The 13,128-nt window shown below is 34.0% G+C and overlaps 1 protein-coding gene and 1 long non-coding RNA gene across 3 annotated transcripts in view; one reads left to right on the top strand and one right to left on the bottom strand.

The window, feature by feature from the left end:
• Positions 1–13,128, bottom strand: part of CDK13 (cyclin dependent kinase 13) — a 112,613-nt gene that overhangs the window by 8,283 nt on the left and 91,202 nt on the right. For both annotated transcript variants that reach the window (XM_082631904.1, XM_082631905.1), the window contains exons 10-11: positions 6,057–6,173; positions 5,348–5,479 (exon numbers count right to left, since the gene is read on the bottom strand). In XM_082631904.1, the coding sequence (XP_082488030.1) occupies positions 5,348–5,479; positions 6,057–6,173 (249 nt within the window). The remainder of the gene's footprint in view (positions 1–5,347; positions 5,480–6,056; positions 6,174–13,128) is intronic.
• Positions 1–13,128, top strand: part of LOC309810134 — a 252,520-nt gene that overhangs the window by 223,921 nt on the left and 15,471 nt on the right. The gene's annotated exons all lie outside the window — the stretch shown is intronic.

The raw sequence follows: 13,128 nt of genomic DNA, 5'->3' as shown, positions 1-13,128 counted from the left end.
CTTCTAGTACAAGCTTTTTACTTTTTGAGACCCTCTTATTTGCTTCTATAGTCAAATGCTCTAGAATTAAACTGATGCTACAGAGGAGTTTCAAAAATAGATTGTAATCCAGGTTCATCAATCATCATTGAGAGTTCTGAATAACTAGCAACTACCAAAGTTATCCATAATTCTAAAACAATTCTACCTCGTGTAATTTCACAAAACTGAAACACTGCAGAATAACTTTTGTTTAAAGAAAGACAAATATTTGATTTATAAATATTTTCTTCTTACCCTAATAAAAAAATCCAGTGGGAAGTTACTATGATATCTATTTTAAAGATAAGAAAATTGAGGCTTGGAAAGGTTAATAAACTTGCCCAGAATATCTACAAATTCCCTTAAGCAGCCCCAACCTGGTCTTCAACCTGGATATGTTTACCTCTAGGGATACATGAAGACTTTCTGAAGGAGTCTACCTGGAATTATTCTAAAAGAAATTCCATATCCATATGTCCTCTTTCCTAAAATGGATCTTTGAGAAGGGCCTGCATGTTCAGAAAGTTCTTTCACACGTCTTCTTTCACAATTAGTCTTATCTCATGTTATAAAATAAAGGCATATGCAACAATATGGTCAAATCTTAGCAATATAATATTAAGTGAAAAAAAGTCATTCCCAACAGATTACAAACAGCATGACACTCTTTCGTAAAATTAAAAGCAACTAAAATTGTAAAATATAACTTTTTATGAGTACATATAGATGGCAACAAAAAGTATATACAAAAGAAAACAGGGATGATGGTTACCTCAGGTGGAGGAAGGCAAGGGGATATAGGTCGTGGGCGGAGAGGGTATGATATGAGTAAAGTAGGTTATTGTCAAGATTCTAGCTTTTATTTGGTAAGCTCATGGCTGCTTATTAACATCATTTAAAATAACTAATTAAATTAAGTAACTAAAAGAAAAAAAGAGAGCCATGCATGGACTAATGATGAGTGACACAAGGATTATGATTAAACCAAGTCTATGCACCTGAGGTCCAAAAACAAAACAAAGGCATACCTCTCAGCCATCTTACTATGGTGCATTGCCTCAGCGTGTAAAAACCTCCTGGAGTAACAAACAAAGGGACAATTTGAAATATTGATATTGGGAAGCTTTAAGGCATCAAAAACCTGCCAAAGACTTTCCTCTGTGTGTGTGTATGTGTGTGTGTATTACAAGATGTGTAACCTTAGCCTCTGTTGGGGTTATTCTGAATTCAGACATACTGCAGTATTGCAGAGTGGAGGGACTGGAGTGATTTCATTTTTTTCCCATCCTGATGTTCAAGGAATGCATTGCTCTTGTGGGAGAGTCCCATGAGAATAAAGCAAAGAAATCCACTAAAAAGGGCTTCTGTTCCCTCCCACAATTAAGACGTTAAGAGATTCTTTATGGATGATCTCAACAGTAGGAAGGATAAACATTACCTAACAAATAGCTAAACAGGATAGAGAGGTTAGTGATGCTGACTATTAGATGTACCAGGAATGTTTCCAGGACAACCAAATTTTTAATGTGTTCTTTTCTAAAGGTTCAAATACCAGCTCAGCCTCTTACTTATTGTGTCTCATAGGCAAGTAACTTGACCTCGGTGCCTCAGTTTGCTTATCTTTAAAAATGGGGTTAACAAGACAATCTACCTTGTGGAGTTCAGGTAATATATGTTAACATATGTAAGTGCTTGGACAGTGCCTCTCACATAGTAAGAATTATATTCATGTTTCATCATTCAGCAAGGTAGTTTAAAAGTATTTTTTATCATATCATATCATGAAATATTTATTCCAATTATAGTTGATCATATTTATCTTATGAGTTGTTTAATGCTTTTAAGAAAAAATAAAATTATAGACAAGCTGCTGGCCTAATTCACTTCTTAGCAATACATACTCTTTTCATTAAGTACATTAAAAAAGTGTGACAGGACATCTAATAAAACTAATGGAGTTTTTTTTTATTACCCCACTCATTTGCTTATTCCTAAAAAAACTGATAACGAGTTTAATACACACAGCTATTTCCCAAAGGAATACCAGTGCCTTTCTTCATAGTCCTTACCTTCACATTTTATAATTTTAACTACCCATTACATATGACAAAATGAGATGTTATATTGTTTATATAATTTTTTATTTAAATATCACATCAATATCACTATAATTTCAACCTGATTGCTTTAGTGATGTACTTAACAAAGATATACCATAATTTATTGCTGGTTTACAGAATGTTTACCAAAATGTGTACTAACATGTTTATTTTTAATGCAAAAGTACAGTCGGGTGTGTTCTCATAAAAGTTAAGTGAATTTAGGTGATGTGTTTGACAATATGAACAGAATTTCCTATTATGTGGCAAACATTTTCCATAAATTGAATGGGATACGTCTACAGTTCCAAGATTTTGACAAAAGCATATATTTTTTAAGTGTAATAAGAAACACAATTTAGCAAATGGATTGGTTAAGTAGCACTGAAATTACATGTTGACTTCCTAACCTTTTCTAAGTATACTGGATTAAGAAAGTGTGAATAAAAGAAAAAGCAACAAGTATAAGAAGAAGTCATGTAATAAATACTGGTAAAGCTTCTTTGGTTTATTTTCTTAAAATTTGGAAAAAAAAAAAAGATTAATGACTGGATAAGAAATCTTTGGCAAGTCATGTGGTTTCCAATTCTTTACTGTCACGAAAATTAGAGAAAGAATCTTAAGTTGACATCTGAAAGGTCATTAAAATAATTTTTGATGACAGAGCACTGTGATTTTGGGGACATAATGTGGAAGAAGTTCAAAGAACTCAGTGATTTAACTATGACAAAACTCCATCCAGTCTCAAATGCTTATTTAAAAGAGTACTTACAAAAATTTTTAAATTACAATTAATGTGGAACTATATCTCACTCTAGAATAAGTAATATTAATTAATGGATATGCAAATTACTTGAGGAAAAAAATCTCAGCGCTATTTCATTAAGGCTGCATCTCCAACAAAATTTACTAATTTTTTTCTTTTTTTAACTGAAATGCGCACTACTAATACAGGCGCAATAATTTCATCAAGAAAAAAGAGCTTTGTAGTCAGAGGAAATTTTTAAATTAAATTTCCATTTATATACATATATTTGTTTTAAAGAAGTACTATAGGGTAATCAATAAAATACTTTCAAGCATAAATATATGCTACATTAAAAACGTGCAGAAGCAATGTAAGTTCACACACACACACACACACAAAAACCCAATGGTGTCCAATTGTTGAAGAGTTTGTTCATACATTTTCTGAGTGAATGTTGATGAATATCAAATGCTAAGGTATTTTGATTCCACTAAATACATTTACAAGATGATGTAACTGCTCTATTTTAAAGTGTCTACACTTATACACTGAAAATTATACCTTTTGCAACTATTTGAACCCTTGATTTTAAAAATTTAGATGTCTATTTAAAATGTGTTCAATACAGTTTTACCAGAATTCTTTCATGTGGACCACTTAAACCAAGATATCAATTTAGTACTACCAATAATGGGAGAAAAATGACATTATATTCCTCTTGATGTGATACAGCAGGAAGCACATATCACTACCCTAGGTAGAATTCTTGCCAAAAAAATAAAAAAACACTAATTACTAATCATGAGGAAGTAGTTAAAGTCAGACTGTAGAATGCTTTACAAAACAGCTAGCTCTTCAAAAATGTCAATGTCGTAAGAAGTCTTCCCCAGAGACTGAAGAGACATAACAACTAAATGAAATGTGTGAGCCTGGAATAAATTCTTCATCCAAAAAAACCCAAACCAAAACCCAAGCAAAACAAACAGAAAAACAGACTACAAAGGAAACTACTGTGCCAACTAGAGAAATCTGAATATAAACTATTAGCTAACACAATGTTAAATTTCTTATGCTTTATAATGATATTGTAGTTATACAGAATAAAGTCCCAGTTCTTATAGATAACATGGTGAATTATTTATAAGTGAAATGTCATTCCCACAATATAATATGCAAATAGTTCAGGAAAAAAAGATATGGAGTGATAAATCAAATGTGTCCAAATTTTAGTTAAGTGTTGAATCTAGATGAGCATATGACTGCTCATTGTAATATTCTTCCTATTTTTCTGTATAGAGTTGAAATTTTTCCAAATCAAAAGTTAAAAAAAATTCTTTAAAGGGGTACTAAAGCCAAAGTTTCAAGACTGCTGATATATACTGATAAGCAAAAAAATCCATGAAACAATTCAACAGTGAATGATTCAGGTCCCTCAACACGTCAGATGATAGATCCTTTTTGCCTTCCAAATCATCTCACAAAGGCTATTCACATACAATTCAGTAAAAACTAAAGCCAAATATGATGGTCTCATAGAACTATAATAAGACCAATCTAACTAATTAAGTGGAAGAGCCAGGATTTGAACTCCAAATCCCATGTCTGTTCCTTCACAATATGCTAATTGTTATTACATGGACACATTTTATTATTATAGGGACAGGCTTGTTTTTGTGACACTCATCATTTTTAAAATTACTAAGAAAATCTCTACAAACTTTCTAGATCCTATCAAGGAGAACCAAATAGACTGCTCTGTCCCCTTCCCCAAATCAATCCTAGAGAAATTACAGGAGCCACAAGGGAGTGAAGGTTCAAGAACCCAGCCATTCTGACACCCAGACTCTGTGCATTCCCTGCCTCCCGACACCCACCTCCCACCATCAGACAGTAGACTCATTCCATACAGGCTTTTGACACTAATATTTTTATTCAATGATAAGAATTTTCTACTGTAGAGTCTGCTAAGGAGTATTTCAGAACCTCTTTTTGTTATAGAACTAACTTGAATTGGAGAGCTGGCTTCACCCTTTACTAGATTTGTATTCTTGGGCAAGTTTCTTAACCTCTCTGAGCCTGCTTCCTTCTCTGTAAAATGGTGACAATACTACTCACCTGTTAAGATTATAAAGATTAATGTAATACATGAGAAATGCTTAGCATAGCACTCAAAATTTTAGCTAAGCAACTAGTGTTGGCAGAAACAGCACTACGAGAGCAGCAGCAATAACATTTTTTTAGGGTGGAAATATATTAATAAAATTAACTAGAGGAAGGCTGCTTTTGCTAGTACTATGGTTAGCTGAACATAAAGCAAGGCTCTGCATTCTAGATGTGCAAATTATGTACACTATTGCTATTCTATTCCTTTTGATTTATTCTTTCTTTTGACTTAACTAATCATGGAATAGCTTTTGATAGCTACATAATGATGTTATTAATATTGTCCAGATTCTGCATATAGTAAAAAGTCACTTACTCTGGTGGAGGCATTTTTGAGGGTTCCACATCCCGTAGGAACTCACACTGAAGAGCCTGCTCTGCAGTGCAGCGCTTACTAGGATCCAAGGCGAGCATGTAATCAAATAAGTCTAGTGCAGCTGCAGGAATACTGGCATGAGAGGATTACAAAAGTCATGCATGTTCTTTGACTCAAGCTTAATGTTTCTTTAGGAGCTTATTTTAAATATTAGCATTTTATAACATGTTTGTGATACTTTATTCCAGTAAGTTCCAAATATTCCTTTAAAGAAATATTTATTTTTACATAATTTTATAATTATTATTCTAAATAATTTGAAATTTGGCAAACAATAGTATATTTTACTGCTCTATGGGCAATTTGCTATTTTAACATAAATTAAAAACTTAACAGAATAGTTTCCTACAACAAAGCAAAAAACTCAGTTCAAGTATCTTGTAAGCGGTTTCATTAAAATTTTAAATGGTATTATTAAACTTCTTTCAGGTAAACACTAAATCAAACACATAACTCCAAAGCACTGATTTCATAATGATGGTGAAATGGTAATTTGCATGTAGCAAAGGGAACTCAAAATTAAATGACATAGAAGAATTGTGATAGGTCGACCTTAGGTCAACAGAGGCTACAGTGACATTTAGAATTCTCATGAAATAACTTTAAAAAAAATCAACGCAATATGGATGTTTAAGCATCCCCTTCTTACAAAACAAATTCTTCTCTTAACTTTCGACGATATTGCTTCTTTGGTTTCATGGTGTTGAAATATGGTAGTTTGATTACATCAGGCCACACTGCAGGACATGGACTTCCACATATACGGCTGAACAACACACAAAAAGAAGTAAATCAATATAAACTACACAGAAAAAATCATACATACAACTGCTATACAAAACATCAACTCATTTTTAAATATACAAATATTGAAGTCCTGATACAATGTATACTAGTTTCATTAAATATTTTAGTCATCCCAAATCAATTACTTGCTTTAAGAATTCAATTTATTTTCAGTGAATGCTTCTAACACTCCAAACATTCCAATTCCTAGAAAGAAAACTTCATATCTGCAAAATCAAATCTTAAAAACACAGGCAACATTCAAAATATGTTGAGCATATTTTGAACCAAAATTTAAAATTTTTATGCCAATAAACTGAGGAACTAGAGTTTAGTATATGTCTTTCTCTGGTTTTATAGGTACCTAATCATCACCTCTTATGAATATAAGGAAGTTTGCAATAATAGCAGAAAAGATTTCCTACACTGAAGAAGCTAACTGAACTATAGACTGCTGCTGTTCGATCAACAGGAGGAGCCTAAAAGTCACATTCCTGAAACATAGAAGTTCTTCAATTTCAGTAGTGCCTCTGATTTCAAGGTATTTAGAAATTTTAACTGCTTTACTCTCTTATCTATATCTTGAAATCCCTCATTATTTTTATATTAATTAGTAAGTCCTTGTTATGGTAAACTGAAGAAATGCTATAACAAATAGATAGCTCTGGCTGGTAAACATTTAAAACTAATGTTTTGGTAATATGTAGATGAAAAATTGGTTAAATATGCTTAACTTGAGTATACTGAATCTCAAGAATAAATGTACATTTTATATAAAATTATCAGCTAGTCTTCAAATAGAAAAAGAAAACGTCCATGCATCACTAAAAGTATTCCATATATACATAAATATAAACACATGCACCAATGTACATAAGCAAGTGACAAAGTTGCCAGACATCCTTTAGCGGAGCTTAAGAACACTATGTCGGAACCACTCTCTCACTTTTGTATACTACATAATATACCCAAGTAACTAGATGAATATAATCAATCCCTGGCAGATTTATGTGCACCATAACAGAAGTATAAAATATAATGGAATAAAGAAAATGAGGGATACTTTCAACTACAGAAATACAAGAAAACGTACTCAAGTTAGAGAAGAGGTGCAGAATTTTGCCTACAACTCAAAGGATAAGTAAACAATAGACAGGTGGGAAAGGGAATAAGAGAACTACGTTACTGGCAAAGATTAGTGCATAGGCAAAGTCATGGAAGTAGCAAAGTATAAACATCTGTGGGAGGAAGACTAAGGAAATCAGTATAGGTGGAATTTAGGGCTAAGGGACATTTAGTTGGAAGCATTAGACAGGGGCCATACAGTACAGTTTCAAGAGGCAGTCTGCCTAACTATAATGAAGACAGACTTTGAAAACAAACTTTAGAACTGAATCCTGTCTGTGATATTGGTGAAATTGCATTGCTTACAATCTGTTGCTCTTTTGTAAAATGGGGATTAATTTTACTTTGGACCTGTGAAATTAAATGAGCTAACACCTGGCTCATTAATAGCCTTATAATAAAAATCAGTTTCAGTACCTCTTAGCTGAAGAGTTTTAATTTTTTTATGTGTTCTGGGAAGACAGTTGAGTGGGAGAGTTATCTAATTGGTAGCAGCATACAGGATGAAATAGACATTCTAAGACAGGGAAGAGTTTTAGAAATTAGGTAAGCAGACATGACAGCAGTTGATAATTGCATATTGGCAAAATCAGTGCCTGATGGTCAATTACCTATCCCAAATCATTTACTGAAGACATTTTGAAATGCATCGTATGCTAAATCCCTAAATATCTGAGGTCTGTTTTGAGAATCTATTTTGATTTACTGATTTATCTACTCGGGTGTCAATATCATATGATACCTTTACATTTTTTATAAGACTTACAGGACAAACCCCTCTATCTACTCATTCCTCTAATTATTCTTTTCAGTATTTCCTTATAGATGAATTGTAGAATCAATACTGTCACACTCCAAAACTAAGAGAATCCTGTTGGGATTCCACTGCTGCTCTGAATTTATCAATTTAGAAAGGACTGCTATCTTTACAAAGCTTAATATTTCCATTTTTATACTTCCTTTGGTTTTATACAGGCATACCTCATTTTACTGTGCTTTGTAGATTTTTTTTTTTTTTTCAAACTTCAGGTTTGTGGTAACCGTGTGTCAGAAAGTCTATTGGCGCCATTTTTCCAACAGCATTTACTCACTTTGTGTCTCTGTGTCACATTCTGGTAATTCTCACAGTATTTCAAACCCTCCATCAGCCAAAAGACTACAACTTGCCAAAGGCTCAAATGATGGTTAGTATTTTTAGCAATACAGTATTTTAAAATTAGGGTATACACACATAATGCTATTGCACACCTAACAGACTACAGTATAGTGTAAACATAACTTTATATGCACTGGAAAACCAAAAAATTTGTGTGACTCACTTTATTTTGATATTTGCTTTATTGTGGTAGTCTACAACCAAACCTGCAATATCTCCAAGGTATACTTATAAATTTCTTCAATTAGATCTTGTATATTTCCTTTTATGGGTTTTACTTTTTGCTTTTTGAATGTGTTCCTATCCCTATTATATTTCCTAAGCAGTAACTAGAAGAGTTTTGTTATAGGAAATGGTTGAAATTTGACATAAAAAATTTAGATCGCCATCTGAGATCCTATGGTTCCTAACATAGTTTTAACAGTTGTTTCTTTGAGGCTTTCCAGGTTTATTATCATCACCTATAATCACAATTCATCTACATTTTTCAAACATGTATTCCTCTTTATCATCATGGTATGCTACATTATGTGGCAATTTCCGAACAATGTTAAAATGCTAATCATGCCACACAATATTAGGTAATTTTGTTTGGTTTCTGATTTTAATGGGAGTACTTTCATTGTTTACAACTGGGAAAGATGATAACTTTTAGTTTGAGAAACACAACACATAGTCAAGATATTCACAGACACATACAAATTCACATATACCTCCTGCTTAGAAAGCATTGATTTCTTCCTTTTGACTATGGGTTTTATTTTTGTGGCTTTTAAATTTTAAAAGGATACTTCTTTAGTTCTATCAGTTTGATTTTTAGAAACTCTATTATAATCATCACCTGCATTTTCTTCCCTGAGTTACTAATGTCATGAATTATATTTATGACATTAGTAAGAGATTAAGAGATTTTCGAATATTTAGTCATCCATACGTTCAAAAGAGGAATACCACTTGGGCCTAATCAAAGTACTGTTATTTTAGTGTAATGCTGTATTCTACTTTTTAGTTGGTATACATCAACAGTTCGCAAAAATGGGGTCCAAAGACCACTCGGTGTCCCCTAGACCCTTCAGGGGTCTGGAAGGCCAAAGGTATTACTAAGACATTATTTATACTTTTCAATGTGTTGACTTTGCACTGATGGTATTAAGCCAGTAGTGGGTAAAACTACAGGCACCTTAGCATGACTTGAGGCAGTGGCACCAGACTATTAGCAGTAAATACTCTTCACTACCACACAATCTTGGTGGGGAGAGAGGGGGACAGTTTCACTTAAGAAGGTACTTGTTGAAGCAGTAAAAATTATTATTAAACCCTTATACTTGAGTACGTATCTTTTCAATATTCTTAGTAATGAAATAGAAAATACTCATAAAGCACTTCAGTTGCACAACAAAGTGATAGTTATCTTGAGAAGCACTTGTGCAATTATTTGAGTTGCAAGCTGAAGTAGCTGCTTTTTTCATGAACCACCATTTTTACCTGCAAAAACAACTAACAAACTATGGTCATTCATACTTGGGTATTTGCCAGACATTTTCTTAAACAGGAACAAAGTCAGCTTATTACTTCAAGGAAGACAATTGCAGCATTTACTGTCAGTTATAAAATTCAAGCTTTCAGGAGAAAATCAGAATACTAGAAGACTTATATCTACACCATGAACTTGACAGCTTCAAAATAAATACCTAAAGGCATTTCTAATGAGATTAGTGGTCATAACAAATACTATATAATGAAATGTTACACTTTAGAAGATCTGCTCAATTCAGTGATCCAATATTATCAAATGACCAATACATAATATTATAAAATCATCACAGGTAAAAGATCTATTCAGAGTGTAAGATAAACCAATGGATTTCAATATATCAGCGTACAAGATCTGTGGTTACAGACTGCACATTACAACTAACCTGTAAAAAAAAACTGCCACTTACTGAAGTTTCAAGGAAGAATATGCACAATTATCTGAAAAGACTATTGAAAACAGCATATTACAGATGTTTAAGCCAGACATTAGAAGATTTATAAAAATGTGAAACAATGCTATTCATTTCACCAACACTTAGTTTGGGAAATATAAACTTTTTACAATTAAAATGTTATGTTAATATATTGTTTTAAAATGAGTTCATAAATATTTTTACTTCTTAGTTTTAAATTTCAATACATACAATCAACATAAACAAGCTCCTGGTATCTTTCACAATGTTTAAGAGTATAAAGAAGAGACCGAAAAGATTAAGAAGTACAAGTCTAAACAAATTTTTATGCTATTGATTTATGAAGGTATACATGCTTCACTTTTTAAAATATGGGAACTTTCCTTCTTTTCCTATATTCTGGAACAACCAAAGCCTATGCCTTTAAAGTTGTAAAAATTTTACCTGTGTGACCTGAGGCTTTGGGAATGTGTGCGGGGACTTCTTCTCATTCCAAATCTACTTTTAATTTCTTCCATGATTGTTTTTTATTCCATAAGCAATATACATTGTGTGATATAAAGGTTCTTTCACTGGCTGCCAGAACACTTAGAGTTAAAAGTGTTACTCTCATGTAAAAACATTTTTGCTCTCATTCATCCCTTTTTTGTCCCCACCTGTGTTTTTCTCTCTCTTTGCCATTACTTTTAATTCATGCTACTTCTTATCACAAAATTTTTGTAATCTGCCTAAAGTATTTTCTGGAACCAGGTAAAGTACAAATAACTTGACCACTGTAGTGTAAAGCTCTTTAAGACAGATTCTCATTAGGATTACCATCCTTGATCCATTTATATGTATTTGTACAATGTAGACCCTAGAACTCATCATTCCTGGGGCTTTAGATTGGGGAAACATTCCAGCATTACCGCAAATAAGATGAGGGGAAGAAGTAAATATGGACCAGGAAACACATTAGTTTTTACAATCCTAAGCACATTATTTGTCCTGTTTTACTTCTGAAGAAAGAAACTTATAGCATTATGGAACTTACCCTAAGTCACAAGAGCAGGAAGTAGCTGAGCTGGCATTAGAACCCAGGCCTGTAAGATCCCAAAGCCTGCCCCTTTAGTATACTCTGCCACCTCCTTCAAATCAAGGAGACGTGTCTCTTTTACCAGAAACGTCCTTTTTTTCTTCATGTTTTAAAAATAATTAATGCTATAAAATCAAAATTGAAGCATCTTTTTTGTATTATTATAAATATTTGATATCTTACCAAAACCCAAAGACATTTTGAAACATATAAAGTAGAAAGTAAAACAGTCCCTTTTCCCTAACCCTCTCACAAGTCCATGTTCAGATTAACAATTCCAGACTTTTTTGATGTGTTTAATTTGTCTCACCCATGTGGGATCAAACCAAACACAGCCTTCTGTAAAACTGCTCTTTTCACGTGACAGTGTTGCTTTTGCATTATCAACATCTCCAGATCTACCATTTCCTTTTTAGTAACTGTACAGTATGCCACTAACTGGATGGCTTGAGCTTTCTTTTTGTTTCCCATACAGTTCCCTAAGTGACTTAACATGTCCATAAAATAATCCAAACACACTCATGCCCCCCGCAGGATCATGACTCTGCTGTTCACTCAGCTCTCTGCTCAGATGGTACCTATGGGAGAGATTTTCCCTGGCTCCATACACAGCGCTTCCTGCTATCCTTTTCTATCCCCTGCGCTCATCACCACCTGATGTATTTTATTAATCTGTTTGTTTTCTCTGTCTCCCCCAACAAGAAAGCAGAAACAGCTGTGTGCCAGGTACTAGGCACCCAACCTCCACTGCATCCTCAGTACTGGTAACTGGTACACAACCAGCAATCAATAAATACTATTCAATTAACTCCCTGATTTGAAATGTCTACTGTATTATATTCTAAGGTCCATATGAACTTTGTTTACTTCTGAATTTCCCATATAATTGTACTAATTCATCTGTGTATCTTGTGCCAGTACAAGATGGTTTTAGTTACTAAAATTTTGATTTAACATATGATATGCCAAATTGTCCTTATTTTTTAAGAATTGTCCTAGCTATTTTCAGGTTCATGCCTCCAGATAAACATTAAAATCAACTGTTGTTTTAAAAAAGTCTTTTGAAATTCTCAATAGGACTATAATGACTAATATACAATGAAGTGCCATCTTAAAAAAAAAGGGGGGGGGGCAGGCAGAACCCAGGGCATGCAGATCTAATAGCGCCTGGTTCAGGTTCTTCTCCCTAAGGATGGCGGCTTCCACAGCGTCCCGGGTTTTACCCCACTCAGCTTGAGAAGGCTTCTGCGCATCCTGGAGGAGGGCACAGCCACAGCACTGGTTTTGTACTTTCAAGAGACACTGGGCGCCCTCACACTTCTCCTTGGACAACTGGCGAAAAAAGTGGCTCACACCGTCCAGAGTCACATTGCTGCTGCCGAAATAGAAGCCCAGAGAGAGCCGTGTGGCTGACAGGGTCTTGGTGCTCCGGCCGGGTGTCAGGCCTGTGCCTCTGAGGTGGGAGAGCCGAGTTCAGCACACTGGTCCACAAGAGACCTCCCAGCTCCACGTAATATCAAACGGCAAAAGCTCTCCCAGAGATCTCCATCTCAACGCTAAGACCCAGCTTCACTCAACGACCAGCAAGCTCCAGTGCTGGACACCCTATGCCAAACAACTAGCAAGATAG

The sequence above is a fragment of the Mesoplodon mirus genome (assembly GCF_964341445.2).
Source record: "Mesoplodon mirus genome assembly, chromosome: 9".
NCBI lineage: Eukaryota > Metazoa > Chordata > Mammalia > Artiodactyla > Ziphiidae > Mesoplodon > Mesoplodon mirus.
Note: the sequence above shows the minus strand (reverse complement) of the source record. Positions and strands in the feature narration are given on the sequence as shown.